At 36.1% G+C, this 20,322-nt stretch overlaps 1 protein-coding gene across 11 annotated transcripts in view; it reads left to right on the top strand.

Moving 5' to 3' along the window:
* The window catches only part of C2CD6 (C2 calcium dependent domain containing 6), a 169,325-nt gene that overhangs the window by 136,354 nt on the left and 12,649 nt on the right, over positions 1-20,322 (top strand). For all 11 annotated transcript variants that reach the window (XM_053215564.1, XM_053215563.1, XM_053215562.1 and 8 more), the window contains one exon: positions 2,465-2,523. In XM_053215564.1, coding sequence (XP_053071539.1) covers positions 2,465-2,523 — 59 coding nt within the window. The remainder of the gene's footprint in view (positions 1-2,464; positions 2,524-20,322) is intronic.

Raw genomic sequence — 20,322 nt, 5'->3', positions numbered from 1 at the left:
CTTCTTTGACATCAGCTGTAGCGGCTTCTTACTAGATATGTCTCCTGAGGCAAGGGAAACAAAAGCAAAAATGAACTATTAGGACTTCATCAAAATAAAAACCTTCTGCACAGTGAAGGAAACAATCAACAAAACTGAAAGGCAACCTATGGAATGGGAGAAGATATTTGCAAATGCCATATCTGATAAAAGGTTAGTATCCAAAATATATAAAGAACTTATACAACCCAACACCCCAAAACCAAATGTCCAATTAAAAATGGGTGAAAGAGATGCACCCGAGTGGCTCCGTTGGTTAAACATCTGACTTTGGGTCAGGTCATGATCTCACCGTTCGTAGGTTCGAGCCCCATGCTGGGCTCTGTGCTGATAGCTCTGATTCTGTGTCTCCCTCTCTCTCTGTTCCTCCCCCACCTGTGCTCTCTCTCTCTCTCTCAAAAATAAACATTAAAAAAATGGGTAGAAGGCATAAACATTTTCCCAAAGAAGACATCCAGATGGCCAACAGACACATGAAAAGATGCTCAACATCACTCATCATCAGGGAAATACAAATCAAAAGTACAATGAGATACCACCTGATACCTATCAGAATGGCTAAAATGAACAATGCAAGAAACAACAGGTGTTGGCAAGGATGTATATAAAGGGGAATCCTCTTACACTGTTGGTGGGAATGAAAACTGGTGCAGCCCCTCTGGAAACCAGTATGGAGGTTCCTCAAGAAGTTAAAAATAGGACTATCCTATAGTCCAGCAATGGCACCACTATGTATTTACCCAAAGAAATAAAAAATACTGAATTGAATGGACACATGCACCACAATGTTTGTAGCGGCATTATCAACAATAACCAAACTATGGAAAGAGCCCATGTCCATACACACACACACACACACACACACACACGCACACACACATACACACAGAATATTACTTGGTGATCAAAAAGAATGAAATCTTGCCATTTACAACAACATGGATGGAACTAGAATGTATCATGCTAAGTGAACTGTTAGAGAAAGACCAATACCAAATGATTACAATCATATGTGGAATTTAAGGACCAAAACAGATGAAAATGTGAAGGGAAAAAAAAAGGCAAACCAGGAAACAGACTCTTAACTGTAGAGAACAGGTGAGGATTACTGGAGGGGAGGTGGGTGGGAGTCTAGGTTAAATGGGTGATGGGTTAAGGAAGGCACTAATAGTGATGAGCACTGGGTGTCGTATGTAAGTAATGAATCATTAAATTTTACACTTGAAACTAATACTACCGTGTATGTTTACTAACTGGAATTTAAATAAAAACTTGAAAAAAAAGCATAAGTTAGTTTTGCTTTTATAAAAATAAATAAATGAAATGCAGTATACTTAGAGTTGATTCACTCTTGTTGAATTCCTTGATTTATTATTATTTGTAAAAAATTTAGAGGATTTGCCTAGCTCCATTACTTTGGAACTACTTTCATTGATACCTCTCACTCCCTTATATAAATGTATATATTTATGCACATTTATCTCAGCCTAGGACTACCAATAATTAAAGACTATAATTGTTCCATTCTATACTTTATAAATCATTTTAGTTTATTTCATGAGATTCCTCCTAGGGTCATGAATTATTGAGGAAATACAGAATTATTAATGAAAAGTATCTAGGATGTAGATTGTTTACACAGCTTTATCGATTTGGGTATGTATAGTAAATGTATAATGGAAGATTACCCAAATGACTCCTAGAGGATATGCTAAAATGAGATTCCAAGAAGGAAGAGTAAAAGCAATCTTTTAAATATCCAGTCAAATACAACTTTGAATAACGTGCATAAAATTTAACACCCACAAAAAACATTCAGAACCACATAGAGTGCAATGATGAGGTTTTGTTTGTTCGTAATTTAGTTTTTATTTTTTGAACTAGCATTAGGAACCAGAAAAATAGGAGTACTCCATACAAATATTTACTGTCATCTGACTAAAAGACATAAAAATATAGACCATTGTGACATTTAATTTTAATAACTTAATGCATGCATTTTAACAATATTATTGAAAATAGTAATTGGACTTATTAGGTGACAGACCCAAGGTTACAGTACATCAGGAGTCAGAGCAAAGGGAGTAGTAGTAACAAAAACAACAAAAGTTGCATTCTTTTTGTGCTTATTATGTTCCAGACCAGTGTTAGATGCTTTAGCCCTTAAAATCACATGCCTTATGGCAGGGGATCTTTATCTTTTGACAGATGGAGGAAATTGAGACAGAGAGAGCCAAAATAACTTGTCCAAAGTTAGATGGTTATTTACAGAGACTGTTTGAGTCCAAGCAGTCTGGTCCCAGAACCTGTGCTCTTAATTGCTATGCTGCACCATCATTAGTTAGAGACATGCCTATAGATCGTGTTTGTCAAATGCCACAAGTGCTAACTTATTTATATAATCTTTTTCTTAATTCTTTTTCAGATAGGTTAATGCAAGATAAGTTCCATGGACAAAAAAATTCAAATAAAAAGGGCAAATCAGTAAGTAGATTGATAGATCATTTAAAAATCATTAATATTTTACATTGTTTTGAATTAATATTTACTGATATTCTGTCATCAAGCAAGCATATGCATTATTATGAATCTGTTATAAATAAAATTTATTACATATTTATCCTATATATTTATCATATAAAAATCTATAAATTATTATAAAGCACTATAAACAACATTAACTTTAGCAGGCTACACTTCTGAATTCTTTACTTCTGCTTCCCCCCATATATCTATTGCATAGTGGGCAACTCACAATAGCACTAGGGAAGCATAGACCACCTCTGCCCATCTGTTTTGATATGAATAGTTTTAAAGAAGCCATTCTCATCTCTTTTGTCCATTAATACTTGAAATTAATTATAATGGATTCCTCTTCTGCGTCTTGAAAATAGCAGTAAGTATTGCAGAAATGGAACAGGGGTGTGTGACTTAGGACAGCCAGGCAAGAAAGAAATACTGACATGGAAGGTGAGAAGAGAAATAAAATTTTGGTCTACTTCCTATTTTACATTCAGTAGGTAAGAATCATCTCTCACAAGGGGAAAAAATCAAAGTGCTTTTCCTTGTAATTTTTAATGACTAACTGACTCCATAATCCAAGACATTGGAACCCCCTACTAATATTTTTTGTAGATAGTAGGATTTGGTATATGAATATCTTGAACTTAAAAGACCTTATAGTGAGGTAGCAGAAAGACTCATTTGGAGTAAACCATTATATATACAGTAACATAATTGTTCTAAGTGAGATAAGTTTACAAAGTACAGCAGGCATAGGCAAAGTAGCATTGACAGTTAAAGATGATTTGACAACTAGCTTCAGATTGAGCCTGACTACATATTAGCTATGGCACTTTAGGTGATTTAGCATATTACCACCAAAGCAATATCCTATCTTTTATACGATATTTGACCATAGTCTTTTCTACATTGGAGTAAGGTATTTATCTTACTTATCTTTTTATCTTCTGGCACCTGGCACAGTAGTACAAAGTAGTCACCCAATAGATGTTATATTTTGTCTGCCACATAGATTTTGTCTTTTTGCTGTTACCACTAATAGTTTCTTTCTACCAACTGCTTTGTGACAGCCCCCTAAAAGTATTGGTAGTGTTAGGCAAATGACACTCTATAGTTTTTATTCCCAGATATCCTATACTCCTGATCCCCTCTAGATCACTTACAGCCAAGGCCAAAGGCCACCTGTGGATGTGAAGAACTGCATGCCACAACTTCCCAAGACTCTAGATTGGAGGCAGTCAAGGCCCATGTGGGGACTGGTATATTCAACTCAGCTAAAACCCTGTAATTTCTCTGTTAGAAACACAAACACATACACACAATATTTATATAATTTATATGCAAAAGCTCATCACTGTATAAAAAAAGATAAAGGATAAAGGAAAAAGAATTATCATGGCATTAGGAAGAGGCATGGTGGAGGAGAAAGAACAGCCTTCATTTATACCATTAAAGTAGGAATCAAGATGAGATTATCCTGTAAGTCCTAGGGTAAGGACATCCCAGATTATCTTCACAAATCTGTAATCTTGTAATACTACTGTTTAAAGTAAAAAAAAAATAGGGGTTCTTGGGTGGCTCAGTTGGTTAAGCATCCGACTTCAGCTCAGGGCATGATCTCATGGTCCATGAGTTTGAGCCTGCGTCAGGCTCTGTGCTGACAGCTTGGACCCTGGAGCCTGCTTCTATTCTGTGTCTCCCTCTCTCTGCCCCTCACTCTGCTTGCACTCTGTTTCTCTCTCTCTCTCAAAAATAAATAAACATTAAAAAATATTCTAAAAAATAAAAAAATTAAAAATAAAGTAAAAAAAAGTGTTACTATAAAAGCATTGAGAAATTAAATAGTAGTGCTAAAGGAACCTACAAACATTCAAAAGCTTTATATTAAAATGAAGAGACTTCAGTTTGGACAAGATGGAATAACCCCATTCCTCCTAGATTCTTCCCATCACAACTAAAAATATATATACCTTTAACAAACAAGCATAAGAAATCTCTGAAACAAAGAAAGAAAGAGGTAGGCTTCCTGGGGATCTGAGGACATGGTGTGAGTTTTCTAAGTTTCCTTATTTGTTCCTAATATATTCTCAACAGGATACTGCAGAAGCCTGCAACTAGAAGCTGCCAATAGGCACAGACTAAAGCTCCAAGGAAAGCCTGTTCCCTCTAACCAAGAAACCCAGAAAGGGGTAGGCTAGCAGCAGTAAACTGTTTTAGCAATGCCTGCCCTACTCCAGCCAAACTCCAATGAAAAAATTACACTCCTCTCCCAGCACATGGTTTCAGTGGATACAAGTAGGAAGTTGATCTTTTATCTCATACTCCACCCTTACCCCTGATAAACAGGTGGCACACTGTGGTTTCCCCATTAGGTGGAAGTAGGACTGAGCAGGCAGCTGTTCTGCTATCTCCACCCAGCAGAACAAGGCAATACTCCGATATCCCTTGATAGGATAGTGTTGGTGGGGCTAAGCTAGAAGCTGATCTTCTCATCCCCTGGCTTGTGAAAGTAACAATACTCTGATTCTACCACCAGGATGGTATCAGTTGGGTCCAATAGCCAACTGAGCCTCCATCCACACTTAGTAGCAACAAAATTTAATGAGGCTGTGTAATGGAGTCTTGGCTAGCACTAGTTTTCCCTTGCCCCCTATGTCAGTAGGATCCAGTAGGGAATTGAGCCTCCATCCCCACCTGACATCAATGAGGCAAAACTAAGCAGTGGGGAGACAGGCTACTTGGCACTCTGTTTCTCCTTCCCCAATCCCTGGTGTCAGGGGGCTTAGTGAAGAGATGATATTACACCCACATTGGAGGTAAACACCCTCATTGGAGGTAAAATGTGGTTCAAGTGGCTGCCTCACTTTCATTGAGAAGGTGTTATCAGAGTCAGGGAGGATGCTCAATGTTCATTCTGTTTGTCTTCAATAAGACAGTATGAGTCATTGCCCCACTTTTGCTGGGTGGTGTCAGGGATACCTGGTAGGAAGCTGAACATGTACATCCACCTGGCTGGCCCCATGCTACATCCCAACAGGGTGACTTCCTGCTAAAAATTTTTCTGGGGGCACCTGGGTGGCTCAGTCAGTTAAGCATACAACTCTTGATTTCTGCTCAAGTCATGATCTCACGGTTTCATGAGTTTGAGCCCCACATCAGGCTCTGTGCTGACAGTGCAGAACTTGCTTGGGATTCTCTCTCTCCCTTTCCTTGCCCCTCCCCTGCTCGATTTCTCTCTCTCTCAAAATAAATAAACTTAAAAATACATTTTTTAAAGAATCCAGGGTCTCATAATATAAGATCCTATGTATCCAGGATATACTTGAACATCATTTTTCATACCAGGAACCAGGAAAATCACAACATAAATGAGAAAAGATAATCAAAAGATGCAAACACCAAGATGAATCATGTTAAAATAACTGACAAGGAGTTTAAGCAATCACCATAAAAATGCTTCACCAAGCAATCAGAAGTTCTCTCGAAACAAAAATTATCAGCACAGACATAGAGGTTGTAGAAAAGATCAATGGAAAGTACAGAACTGAAAAAGGCTAACCAAAATAATAATCTCACTTAAAGGGCTTAATAGTAGATTGGAGATGACAGAGGATAGAAGCAGTGAATTTAAGAAAATACCAACAGAATTTACACAGTCTAAGCAATAGAAAGAAAACAAACTGAAAAAAATTAACAGAGTTTTAGGGACCTCTTGATCAATAGCAAAAGAGTTAACATTCATATTATTTGAGTTCCAGAAGGATTGGAGAGGGGAGAGGGACAGGGAGAGAGGGAGAAGGAGGAAAAAAGGGAGGAGGAAGTGGAGGAGGAGGGGGAGAGGAGAAGAAGAAAAATGAAAGAGCAAGAGTATTTAAAGGAGATAATGACTGAAAACTTCTCAAATTTGGTGGAAGACATAAACCTAATAGATTCAAGAAGCTGAGCAAGTCTCAAAGAGGATAAATCCTAAGAAATCTACACCAGGTCACATCATCATTGCACATTTGAAAACTTAAAGAAAAAAAAACACCTTGAAAGCAGTCATAGAGAAACAATGCATTATCTACAGGGGAATATCTATTTGAATGACAGTGATTTTCTCATCTAAAGTTATGGAGATAAGAAAGAGGTGGCACAACATTTTTTCAAGTACTGAAAGAGAAGAACAGGCAATTCTACACCTGGGAAAAATATCCTTCAGAAGTGACAGAGAAATAAAGACATTCTTAGATAAAGGAAAACGAAGAGAACTTGTTGGTAGCAAACAGATCCTTAATGAATGGCTAAAGGAAAGTCTCTAGGAAGGAAGGAAGAAAAGAAAAAGAAATGAAAAAAGAAAAGAAAGAAAATAGAGAAGGCTTGGAACTTCAGAATTAAAAGAACATAAGAGTGGGCAAATATTACAGACTATCCTGCTTCTCATGAGTTTTAAGATGTTATGGTCAAAGCAAAGATTATAACACCATCTACTTGATGCACGTTGTAAGTAGAGGAAATAATTAAGACAATAATATTCTAAAAGTGAAGGGGCCTAAACAGGAGTAAGATTTCTATACTTCACTTGAAGAGGTAAAATATCAATAGCAGTAAATTGTGATGTTATGTAAATATAATACCACGACTAATGAAACTATAAAAAGCAATATACTCAAAAACAGCATAAATAAATCAATGTGGGATTCTAAGAAATATTAACCCACAAAAAAAGAGGAATGAGAAATAGAGGAAACAAACAGAAAACAAATAAATAATAAAATGGTAGACTTAAGCCCAAATATGTCAGTAATTACTTCAAATATAAGTGGTCTAAATACACTATTTAAAAGAGTTGGCAGTGGGGCGCCTGGGTGGCGCAGTCGGTTAAGCGTCCGACTTCAGCCAGGTCACGATCTCGCGGTCTGTGAGTTTGAGCCCCACGTCAGGCTCTGGACTGATGGCTCAGAGCCTGGAGCCTGTTTCTGATTCTGTGTCTCCCTCTCTCTCTGCCCCTCCCCCGTTCATGCTCTGTCTCTCTCTGTCCCAAAAATAAATAAACGTTGAAAAAAAAAAAAAGAGTTGGCAGTGTGAATAAAAAACGTGACCCAACATTATGTATTGTATAGGAAATAACATAAAACTTACATATTTGTTTTTAACAAAAGCAAAAGAATGGGAAAAGATATGACATGCAAACATTAATCATAAAAAACAGCAATGGCTGTATTAATATTGGATAAACTAGATAGACATTAGAAAATTACTAGACAAAAAAGGATGCTATATAAAAACAAAAGTATCAGTCCACCAGGAAGACATAGTAACCCTAAAGTAACAGGGCCTAAAAATATATGAGACAAAATTTGATAAAGCTGAAAGAGGAAATAAAATCCATAGTTAATTGGGTATGTCAACAGCCCAGTCTCAGTAATTTATAATTAGTAGACAGAAAAAAATCAGCTAGTAAAAGACCTGAACAAAAAAAGCCAACAAGACCTGGCACTCTGCCCAACAACAGAATACACATTGTTTTCAAGTGCTCATGCAACATTTAGATTTTATGGACCACATTATGGATCATAAAATCAACTTCAGCAAATTTAATATAATTGAAACCATATGAACTTTTATTCTCTGACCACATTGGAATATAGAGGGCTGAAGGAACTTGGGGGCTGATCAAGGAAAAAGATGACCATAACATGGCTTTAGCACACACATGCCTTATTTGAGTGACACTTTAATAGGTTTGAATGTGGGGGGAAGTCCCTCACAGCATGAGACCATCCAGAGGCTATAGAACAGAGGCCACCACTTCCACATAGCATGGAAATTCCTGGGTGACAGGGTTATTGGAGAGGGGGTACATATCTAGGTCATTTCACTCAGCAGGGAGTCTCAGGGTCAGAGAAGTCTAAAGGGCAGCAGGGACTAGAGGTCTTTATATACCCAGGGTTTATCTTATCTATGGCTAGCATATGTTAGGCACAGTTTCATATGGTATGCAAAGCAGGTGGGCTTTAAATAGCTAATTTGGGTTATTTTTATTATTTTATTATTTTTAAATGTTTATTTTGAGAGAGCACATGCAGGGGGAGGAGGAGGGAGAGAGGAGAGAGAGAATCCCAAGTAGGCTCCATGCTATCAGGGCAGAGAGTGACATGGGGCTTGATCCCATGAACCATGAGATCATGACCTGAGCTGAAATCAAGATTTAGATGCTTAACTGACTAAGCGGCCCAGGCACCCCTATTTAGGTTATTTTTAGAACAATTGGATGTACACAAATTTTAGTTTGGCGCTGGCAGGCTTTTGAGCTAATGGGTCTCAGCCTGTTTTGAAGAGGTAAACAACCTGGTAGGTGGAAGTATATAGAAGCCATCTTTGGGTCATTTACATAGCATGGAATCAAACTAGAAATCAACAACAGAAAGACAACAGAAAAGCCTCCAAATGCTTATAAATTAAACAACACACTTCTGTATAATCTTCAGGTAAAAGAAGTCTCAAATGGAATAAAAAATACATAGAACTGAGTACAAAGGAAAATATAACATATCAAAACTGATAAGACATAGTTAACACAGCCATTGAGAGGAATGTATAGCACTAGATGCATACACTGGAAGATGAAGACTGTCAAATAATCTAAGCTCTCATCTCAAGAGCTTAGAGAAAGAAGGGCAAACTAAACCCAAAGCAAGGAGGACGAAGGAAATAATAAAGATAAGAGCAAATATTAATGAATTTGAAAACTAGAAAATAATAGAGAAAATCAGTGAAACAAATGAAGGTGACTCTTCAAAATCAACAAAATGAATAAACCTCTAATAAGAATGGCAAAAATAAAAAGAGAAAAGATGCAAATCACCAACATCAGGAATGAAATAGAGTATATCATTGTAGAATTAAACAGATAATAAGGAAATGCTGCCCAGAAATTTAGGCTCATATATTTGACAACTTAGAAGAAGTGGACCAAGTCCTGGAAAACCACACACACTATCCATGTCAATTAAGATGAATTAATCAGCCTGAATAGTCTTACAGCCATTAAAAAAAAATTGAATTGGTAATTAAAAGCTCCTGGAAAAGAAGTGTCCAGATGCTTTCACTGGAGGATTTTACCAAGCAGTCAAGAAAGAATTAATACTAATTTTACCCAATCTATTTCAAAAAACAGAAGATTAAACAGTACTTCCCAACTAATTTTATGTAGCTATTACCTAAACCAGATAAAGACAAGGAAGGAAGGAAGGAAGGAAGGAAGGAAGGAAGGAAGGAAGGAAGGAAGGAAAGAAAGAGAGAGAAAAAGAAAGAAAGAAAGAAAGAAAGAAAGAAAGAAAGAAAGAAAGAAAGAGAAAGGAAGGAAGGAAGGAAGGAAGAGGAAGGGGGAAGGAAGGAAAGGAGGAAAGGAAGGGAGGAAAGAGAGAAAAGGGAAGGGGGAAGGAAGGAAGGAAGAAAAAAGAAAAGAAAGAAAAGGGAAGGGGGAAGAAAAAAGGGATAAAGAAGGAAAGAGGAAAGGAAAGGGAAAAGAAAAAAGAGGGAGGGAAGGAAGGAAGAAAAAACTACAAACAGTATTGCTCATGAATTTAGATGCATAAATCCTCAACAGAATATTAGCACACTTATACAGCAAGTATAAAAAAATTATACGCCATGCAACGCTGGTTCCACGTTTGAAAATGAGTCCATGTAATTCATCATATCCAGATGTGCAAGACATGTTCAACATTTGAAAATCAGTCATGTAATTCACCATATCAACAGACTAAAGGAGAAAAATATGGTATCAGTTGACACAAAGATTTTTTCACAAAATTCAACATACAATCATGACATAACTCTCAACAAACTATTATAAGGTAACTTTCTCAACTTGATAAAGTGCATCTGCAAAAATCTAGTTTACATTAACTCAATGGTGAATGCCTGAATGCTCTTCTTCAAAGATAAGGAATAAGGCAATGATATATGCTCTTTTTTAATATAGTACTAGAAATTTTATCCATTGCAACAAAAAAGAAAAGGAAATAAAAGTCACATAAATTAGAAAAAAAGAAATAAAACTATATTTTCAGATGGAATGATTGTGTATAAAATAGTCTAAAAACAAAAACAATAACACAATATGAGAAATAATAAGTGAGATCTGTAAGGTTGAAGGATACAAATTCAAAATGAAAAAATAAGTAGCATTTCTATATACTAACAATGAAAATGTGGAAACAAAAATTTAAAAAACAACATTTACAATAACTCCAAAGAAAATTACATACTTACAAATTGAACAAAACATATAAACAATCTGTATGATAAAAATTACAAAATGTTGACAGAAAGAATCGAAGGCCTAAATAAATGGTGGAACATACCATGTTCAGGGATTGGAAGACTCAATATGGTAAAGATTCAATAAAGTAAATACTATGTATTTGCCCAAATAATCCAAAAATAGTAATTCAAATATCTTATAGGTGTCAAGTAGTATCCCATTGTAGTTTTGATTTGTATTTCCCTGATGATGAGTGATGTTGAGCATCTTTTCATGTGTCTGTTGGCCGTCTGTATGTTGTCTTTGGAAAAATGTTTATTCATGCCTTCTACCCATTGTTTTTAATGTTTATATATTTTTGAGGGACAGAGAGAGACGGAGCACAGGTAGGGGAGGAGCAAAGAGGGAGGGAGACACAGAATCAGAAACAGGCTCCAGGCTCTGAGCTTTGAATATACTTTGAATATACTTTTGAATATACTGTGCCATTCCCTTCAAGCCTGTAAGGTACTGTGGAGAGATCTGCAGCTAGCCTTATGGGTCTTCCCTTGTAGGTTAGGAATTTCTTTTTTCTTGCTGCTTTTAGGATTTTTTTCTCTATCATTATATTTTGCAAATTTAACTACAACATGTCTTGGTATTGGCCTGTTTTTGTCGATTTTGATGGAGTTCTCTCTGCCTCCTGGATTTGGATGTCTGTTTGCTACTCCAGATTAGGGAAGTTTTGAGTTATTTCCTCAAATAAGGCTTTTGCTTCCTTTTCTCTCTTTTATTCTTTTGGTACTCCTATGATACAAATGCTCTAAGTCTATTCTCATGTTCTATAATTCTTCCTTCTCTCTTTTGTTCAGCTTCATTGTTTCACATTATTTTGTCTTCTATATATCACCAATTCATTTTTCTGCTGATTCCAGCCTGCTTTTTATTGCCTGAAACCTTTTTCCAATCTCAGTTATTGCATTCTTTATTTCTGATTCTTTCAAAACTTTTATCTCTGTGATAAGGGTCTCCCTGATGTCTTTCATCCTTTTGTCAAGCCCAGTGAGTAACCTTATGATTGGTGCTTTAAATTCTCCATCAATCATGTTAGTTATGTCTTTTTCGCTTGGATCTCTGGCTGTGACCTTATCTTGTTCTTTCATTTGGGATGAATTCCTCTGTCTTGGTTTTGTCTAAGGCTCTGCCTTTTTCTCTGTGTTAGAAATGCCAGTTATATTTTCTGCACCAGAGAGCAATAGCTGTATGAGAAGTGGCCATGTGGTTTCCAGGGCCTGGTGCATCAGGGAGTGTCTGTAATGTGTACTGTGTGCGCTCTGCTGTTGCGTTTTGGCTGCTGTATCCTTTAGGCTGGTCATCTGTGGAGGTTCTCCTTGCTTGCAGTGGACAGTGTTTGGTCCTTGCCCGGAATGTGGTGAGTTTAAACTAGGTGTTCTCTGTTCTACTTGTTAAATGAGACCTGATAGTTCTTTCACTAGAACTGAAGCCCTACAGAACTCTTTGTTTGGGAATGTGGTGTGGGTAGGGGTTTTGCTGGTTTCTGGGGTGGGGCTCACTGCACTGGGACTGAGGCAAGCTTGACTGAGAAGGGAAGTTCTGCCAGAGAGCAGAGGTGTAGAACTTGGTGTAAGCAAGTTAGGCAGGCTGTGTCAATGCTGGATTGCTTCTCCCAGGTGACTGTGATTATGCTGAGAGGTGGGGAGGGAAATGGCTCCAGCCAGCTTCTTTGTCCATGGAGAGAGATCCTCCCGCATGCTACCTCTCAGGGGCTGACTCCAAGAAGAGCAAATAATCTCCCCCCTTGTGTGCCCGAGGTGTTCTTCAAATCTTTGCTTCCATGCTGTCTGCCCCCAGGTTATTTGGGCCCTTCTCTCCAGGAGATGGGCAGTGCCCTCAGTGCTCTATCCCAGCCAAGCTGACTGACCTTTAAAACTCTAAGCTTTAAGCCACGCTGGTGGCAGACTCACAAAAATCAGCCCCTCTCTTTTTCCCAGCCAGTGGCTTTGAGGAAATATTCTCCTTGTGTGATCCCCTATGTGCCATACTCTCTCTCAGCCTTCTCTGCAACTATGGCTCCCTCCCCTCTGCAGTACCCATGATCCATTTCTCCTCTAAACCATGTCTACACACTTCCTGCCTTCCTCAATGTGGCCTCTTATCTCCCTTTAGTTGTATAGTTTATTCTGTCAGTCTTCAGGGTGATTTCTGAGGTATTTAGGATGATTTTTAAAAAATTTTATTTTTTAAGTAATTTCGACACCAAACATGGGTCTCCAATTCACAGCCCCAGGATCAAGAGTCACATGAAGACACCCCTAATTAGGATGTTTTGATAGTTATCTAGTTGTGTTCACATGACGAGATGAGCCTAGGGTCTTCCTACTCTGCTACCATCTTCTACACCTCTCCGGATTTAATACAATTTCTATCTGAACTCCTGCTCTTTGTAAACATAGACAAGGTCATTCTAAAATATATGTAGAAAGGCACAGGGCTAGCATAGCTAAAGTTATCTTTAAAAAGAAGGTTAAAGTAAGGGGTATCTTTTTAACTGATGCTAAGTTCTACTATAGAGCTACAATAACCACAAATTAAGACAGTGTGCTATTAGAGCTGAGAGAGACACAAATATCAATGAAACAGAATAAATATGCCAGAAATAGACCCACAAAAACATGTCTGATTTTTGACAGTTATGCAAAAGCAATTCAATGGAGGAAAGATAGCCTTTCAACAAGTGGTGTTGGAGCAACTGGACATCTGTTGGGAAACAAAACCAAACTCTGACCTAAGTCTCATGCCTAAAATAAGAAACAATAATAAAATCAAATAACTGGTGAAATGTTGAGAAATTGCTCATGGGAATTAAGCATTTTACAGCCACACCTGAAAATAGTGTGGCAGTTTGTCAAAAAACTATGCAACTGCCATGAAACCCAAGAATTGCACTCTTGAGCATTTATCCCAGACAAATTCTTATATTCACAGAAAAATATAAACACAAATATTCATAGCAGCCTTATTCATAATAGCCAAAAAGTGAAACAACCCAGATTGTCTTTCAGTTAGTGAATGGCTAAATAAACTGTGGTACATCCATACCATGGAATAACAGTAATTAAAAGGAACAAAGTATTGATATATACAACTTGGATGAATCTCCAGAGAATTATTCTGACTGAAAACAGCCAATTCCAAAATGTTATACACTGTATGACTCCATTTATATAATATTTTTGAAATTACAAAACCATACAAATGAACAGATTAGTGGTTCCTAGGCATTAAATAGGGAGTGGGGGCAGGAAAGAAATGGATGTGACTGACTATAAAAGGACTTTAGGGATTCTTGTGGAAATGTTCTGCATCTTGACTGTATAATGTCAATATCCTGGTTATGATATTCTACTACAGTTTTGTAAGATGTTACTATTGAGAGAAACTAAATAAAGGGTTTGAGTTCTATTATTTCTTACAACTCATGGGAATCTACAGTATTTCAAAATAAAGAGTTGAATTTTTATAAAGTAAAGAAAAGGAAAACTTACCTTAAATATTGTCCTTAAGGATGGTAGTCAAACCTGTATATACAACAGATAAACTGAACAAGATAAATTCAGTTGGTAAGCCATAAAACAGGTTATGTATGATTAACAGATTTAGGAGTTTGAAAGAATCTATCGCCTAGGGCAATAAGCTTGTAAATTGAAGACATCAGAATTCTAGAACAAATTCATAAAAGTCTAAGGTAATTGCTTCACAAAGTCACAAAATCTTCAGAATTCTGTGGGGAAATAAACTTTGAAGTTGTTTGAAGTTAAAAGAAGACTTTTTTATGAACCAAGGTAGACAGTGTGTTAAAGAAATGCAGTATTTTGAGACAAACTTCTGGAGTGCTAATCTGAATTGGAAAGGACTAACAAACATCTCTTTCAACTCATAGCTCATTCAGGTGACAGTCTTTCAATAGTTCCTTCACATTTTTAGATCCCCTTCATAAATTAAGACTTTCAAGATACAGCTTAGTTTGTTTCTATTTAAACCTTGACAATGACAGGATGCTAAATCATTTCCCCAAAGGTCAGGATGCAAGAAAGGTGGGGAGGAATGGGGAATTTGATTTTACCTACCAATTAAAGGCAGTGTTTGGTGATGGTAAGAGAACTAGTATGATATAGTAAAAAGACCTTGGATTTTACAGGCAAAAATATCTAGGTTCAAATGCAGATTCTTCCACTTTCATGGTCATATAACTTTGGGCAATTTACATCTGAGTTTCAGTTTTGTCATCTGCAAAATGATTATACTATCATCTATTTCAAAGAATTTTAAAGGGCTTGGAACATAATAGTCACTTACTAAATGGTAAGTATTATCTTTATTCACCTGTACAAGTATACCATAGGATAAATATGAAAAGTAGACTTGTTGGATCAAAATATACAAGTGTTTTTAATTTTGACATAAATCCTGCAAGATTATCCTTTAAACCATATTTACTAATTTGTATTTGCACACACAATGTAAGAAAATATTCACTATTCCACACCCTGTTCATTTTAGTTTTTGTTAGTTGTTCACACAAAAATGATATTCCATTGTTATTTTAATTTACATTTTTCTGATTATTAATGAGTGAACAATTTTCACCTGTTTATTATCCATTTGTATTTCTGTTGACTCAGCCCGTATATGCAAATTGGGTGTGTGTTTATATGTGAGAACGTTTTATATATTTCAAATAACAATGCTTTGTTATCAATACTGTTTGTTATCTATGTTTTTAAACTTCTTTGGAGTCCTTACAGCAATTTTAAATTTTTATATTGTCGAATCTGGCACCTTTTCCTTTGTGGCAGTTAGTTTATAATTTTTCTTAGAAGGTATTTCCCCTTCCCAAGATTATGTCAGTATTTTCTTAGATGTCTTTCTAGTACAGGTTTTTTATGTTTACATGGGATTAATTCACTTATACTTTTTTTTCTGGTATGAGGTAAAAATCTACTGATGTTTTTGTTGAAATAGATAGGCAGTTATTTCAACACAGCAAGCACCCTCAGAGATATTGCAGGTTTGGTTCCAGACCACCACATAAAGTGAATATCACAGTAAAGCAAGTCAAATGCATTTTTTGGTTTCCCAGTGCATATAAAAGTTATGCCTATATTGTACTGTAGTTTATTAAGTGTGCAATAGCATTATGTCTAAAAAATGCAAATACCTTAATTTAAAAGTACTTTATTGCTAAAAAATGCTAACCATCATCTGAGCTTTCAGTGTTGTAATAAATGATCACAAATCAGCACAAGTAGAAAAATAATGAAAAAGTTTGAACCATTGTGTGAATTACCAAAATGTAACACAGAGACACAAAATGAGCAAATGCTCTTGGAAAATGGCACTGATACACTTGCTTGACACCAGGTTTCCACAAATCTTCAATGTATTTTAAAAAAGCAATATTTGGGAAGTACAATAAAACAACACATGATAAAATGAGGCATGAGTGTACATATTAGTTGTCCATATAGTTAACATATTTTTGTCTGTCAGTATCCCTTCCTGAGGATATCATCCCTGCCTCAACTCTGATCCTTGGTGTAGTTGACAAACTTGATATTGTCTCTATGGCTACCAGGATAACCATATAATTTGATATAAGAATATTAAGAGAAATCTTTATTCTTTTATAGCAACAGCTAGCTGTGATCTAAGAAAGAATGCATTAAAAAAAAAACAAACACAGAGCAAGAAAGATATGAAGAGATAGTGACTTGCTCACTTGAGTCCCTGGAACCAGATCCTCCCTAGTTATATCAGCCAATTTCTTACTTTCTTTTTTCTTTTCTTCTCTCTTTTCTTTCTTTCTTTTTTTTGAGGTATTTTATTGCTAAATAAATATATTTTATATTTTGGGTTATAATCCAATACGATGTTATTGTGTATGTGTGGGTGGGTGGGTGGGTAGGTGGCCATTAGGAACTCTTTCAGTATGTCCTGTGTCCCTTTGACATGCCCCATCCTTTTGTTTTTTGAGCACTTTCCTACTTTTTGTACTATAAGATGTTCCAGGTGTATCTTGTATATCTCTTGCCCCAGTCCTAGAATCAACCATTTCTACAAGGATCCCTGGTTATTTTTACTGGAGAATGATACTTGAAACCAGGCTCTGGGAACTGTGTGTGTTTGTTGCTGTTGTGTCTAGGCTTTCTCAGAGGACAGTTAATATATGTATGTATGCAAACTCAAATATTTAGATATATTTATACTTGTTTCTGTATGTATCCAACTCTCTATATATTTTTCTAAGTTTCTACTGATGTCTCTGAACTTACTCCAGTATCACTGAGTTATTCTAACCCACTTTTCTTGCTTGTATCTAAAGTAACTTCTCTCTCCCATAGTGAGAAACCTGCTGTCATCATCCACTATTCATTTATTTATTTATTCAGCCCCAATATAAATGCAAAGCAGTGTCAGAATTACTAAATTATACCATACTCATGAAGAACAAATTTACCTTCTAGTGCACAGTGTTTATGTACAGTTTACTTTGTCTTTAGCCTTAGAGTTTCCACTCAAAACATTATTTTCCAAAGTTACTATGGCCACTTCCTTTTTTCTCCTACCCCTTTCAGTGTAATTACATTTATAATACAATTAGATTCATTTATCAATGTCTGCATTATTTCTTGACTACTAACATTCTTTTTTTTTTATTGTTTTGGTTGTATTTTATGTGCATTAATGTTCATTCTTTGTGAAGTACAGATCAATGGATTTTGGCAAATGCATAATCATATATTTTAATTATTAAAATAATTTTTTTAATTATTGTCTATTGAATTTGTCCTATCCCACTTGAGTCAGTTTTGCAAAGACATCCTTATATGCAACTGGCACTTTTCCAGACTGCTTATTATGATCAACTAGCCATATTGTTCTGTACCTTAAATTTTCATGTGTTATCACATTGCTTGTACAACCTGTATATCAAATTCATTACTTTAAATGGCTAAAATATTTTTATCTTAATAATAGCCAATAGTTTTTATTTAAAGTATAATTAACACATAGTGTTATATTAGTTTCAGATGGACAACATATTGATTCAACAATTCAATACATTATTCAATGCTCATTATGATGTGTGGTCATCATCTACCACCACATAATGCTGCTGTAGTACCTTTAACTATATTTCCATGCTGCAGCCCCATACAAAATGACTTATGTATTTTACAACTGGAAAATTGTTCCTCTTAATTCCCTTTATCTATTTTGCCCATCCCCCCTACCTGCCTCCCTTCTGACAACCACCCGTTTTTTCTCTGTATTTAAGAGTCTAGTTTTCTTTTTTTGTTTTGTTTTTCAGATTCCACATGTAAGTGAAATCATATAGTATTTGTCTTTTTCTGTCTGACTTATTTCACTTAGCATGATACCCTCTAGGTCCATCCATATTGTCAAATGGCAAGATCTCATTCTTTTTTATAATAATAGCCAATACTTTTATCACAAGTTACTGTATTAGTATCCTAATACATTAACTCATTTAATCCTCATAACAATACTGTGAAGTGGATATTTTTACTTTATTATATATGTGGGAAAGGTAAGTCATGGAGCAGCTAACTGATTAGTCTGAGAACATCTGGAAATCAAGTGGTAAGCCTGGGTTTTGAGCTGAGGCAGACTGAGTTTGAAATCTGTGCTGTAAACTAGTAGATTCTATTGTCTCTCATTGTGAGCCTGTACAAAAATTATTTAATCAATTTCCTATGAAAAATGTCCTATGTAACTTTCTCTCTCTCTCAAAAAAAAAAAACAAAACAAAAACGTGAGTACAAGCCCTGCTTCAGGTCAGACTGAGCCCTGCTTCAGGTGAGCACAAGCCTCACTTTGAGTGAGCTCAAGCCCAGCTTCGGGTAAAACATGACCCTTGGGTGAGTGCTGCTTCTCTCTCTCTCTCTCCCTCTCGCTCTGCCCCTCACTCACTTGCTCACTTGCACTCTCAAAAAAAAAAAGAATGCTCTTTGTAGTTTTTTATAAGGTTTAAGCTTTTATGTTCTCCTACCCCTCAGCTTTTTTTTTAATGTTTATTTATTTTTGAAAGAGAAAGAAAGCATGAGTGGGGGAGGGGCAGAGAGAGGGAGGTGGACACAGAATCCGAAGCCGGCTCCAGGCTCTGAACTGTCAGCACAGAGCCTGACCTAGGGCTTGAACCCACCAGCCATGAGATCATGACCTGAGCTGAAGTCAGATGGTTAACCAACTCAGCCTCCGAGATACCCCTCAGCTTTTTTTTTTAATTCAAACTACACCCACACAGTCCCCCCAAAATCAGTCTGCATAGAACGGTATAAATGAAAAGTAAAAGTCATTCTTCTCCACCTATAACCACACTATCAGTCACACTTCCTCCAGACAACTACTTTTAACATTTTGCTTTGTAATTCTTCCAGTGAGTTTTATTATAACTTATGTAGTTCAAATTCTATATTATATATCAGCTAATCAACTTCAGGTAGAATGTGTTGATATCACACCCTGAAAGATGATTTAGAGCATTTATAATATTTCAAACCTTCCTTCTACAATGTTTCTTCTCAGTTTTATTAGACATTATTTTTTTTAATTTTTCTAACGATTATAATGCTCTGATTAATATTTTTTGAAAAATTCTTGTTACTATAGGCATTATTTATCAATTTCCTACTATGAAAGATAAAAGTTTTTTTAATGTTTATTTATTGATTTTGAGAGAGAGAGAGTTGGGGGAGGGACAGAGAGAGACTGAGAGACAGAATCCCAAGCAGTCTCCACACTGTCAACACAGAGCCTGATGTGGGGCTTGAACCCACAAATTGTGAGATCATGACCTGAGCTGAAACCAAATCAGATGCTCAACCAACTGAGCCACCCAGGCGCCCCAATGTAAATATATTTGTTTTAAGTTTCATTTTCTGGGGTGACTGGGTGGCTCAGTCAGTTAAGTGTCTGAATTCGGCTCAGGTCATGATCTCATGGTTCAAGAGTTCAAGCCCTGCATCAGGCTCTGTGCTGACAGCTCAGAGCCTGGAGACTGCTTCAGATTCTGTGTTTCCCCGTCCCTCCCCCCACCCCACTCATGCTCTCTCTCTCAAAAATAAATAAAAACATTTAAAAAAAATTTTTAAATACCTTAATTTTCCTGTCCCTTCCATTTTCTTTTTGCTGCTGTTATTCACATATTGTCATTTCTTTGTCAAGGTTTCTAGTACATTCTATTGTTTTGCTCTAGTTAAATCTCCTATGCTTTGTTTATAGAGCATATAGAGTCTATTTTAAATCTAAGAAAAATTAATTTATAATTGTTACAATATTTATGACATTATAATATTAAAATATATATATGTTATATATAATATATTATTATTATATAAATGTTAATCTCTGCTGAACCAAATAATGTATATGGTAGATCCATGAAAAGTAAATGTCACATTTCTGCTTCTAGTGAAGATGGAGTT

The sequence above is a fragment of the Acinonyx jubatus genome, chromosome C1, assembly GCF_027475565.1.
Source record: "Acinonyx jubatus isolate Ajub_Pintada_27869175 chromosome C1, VMU_Ajub_asm_v1.0, whole genome shotgun sequence".
In the NCBI taxonomy this organism is placed as follows: Eukaryota; Metazoa; Chordata; class Mammalia; order Carnivora; family Felidae; genus Acinonyx; species Acinonyx jubatus.
Note: the sequence above shows the minus strand (reverse complement) of the source record. Positions and strands in the feature narration are given on the sequence as shown.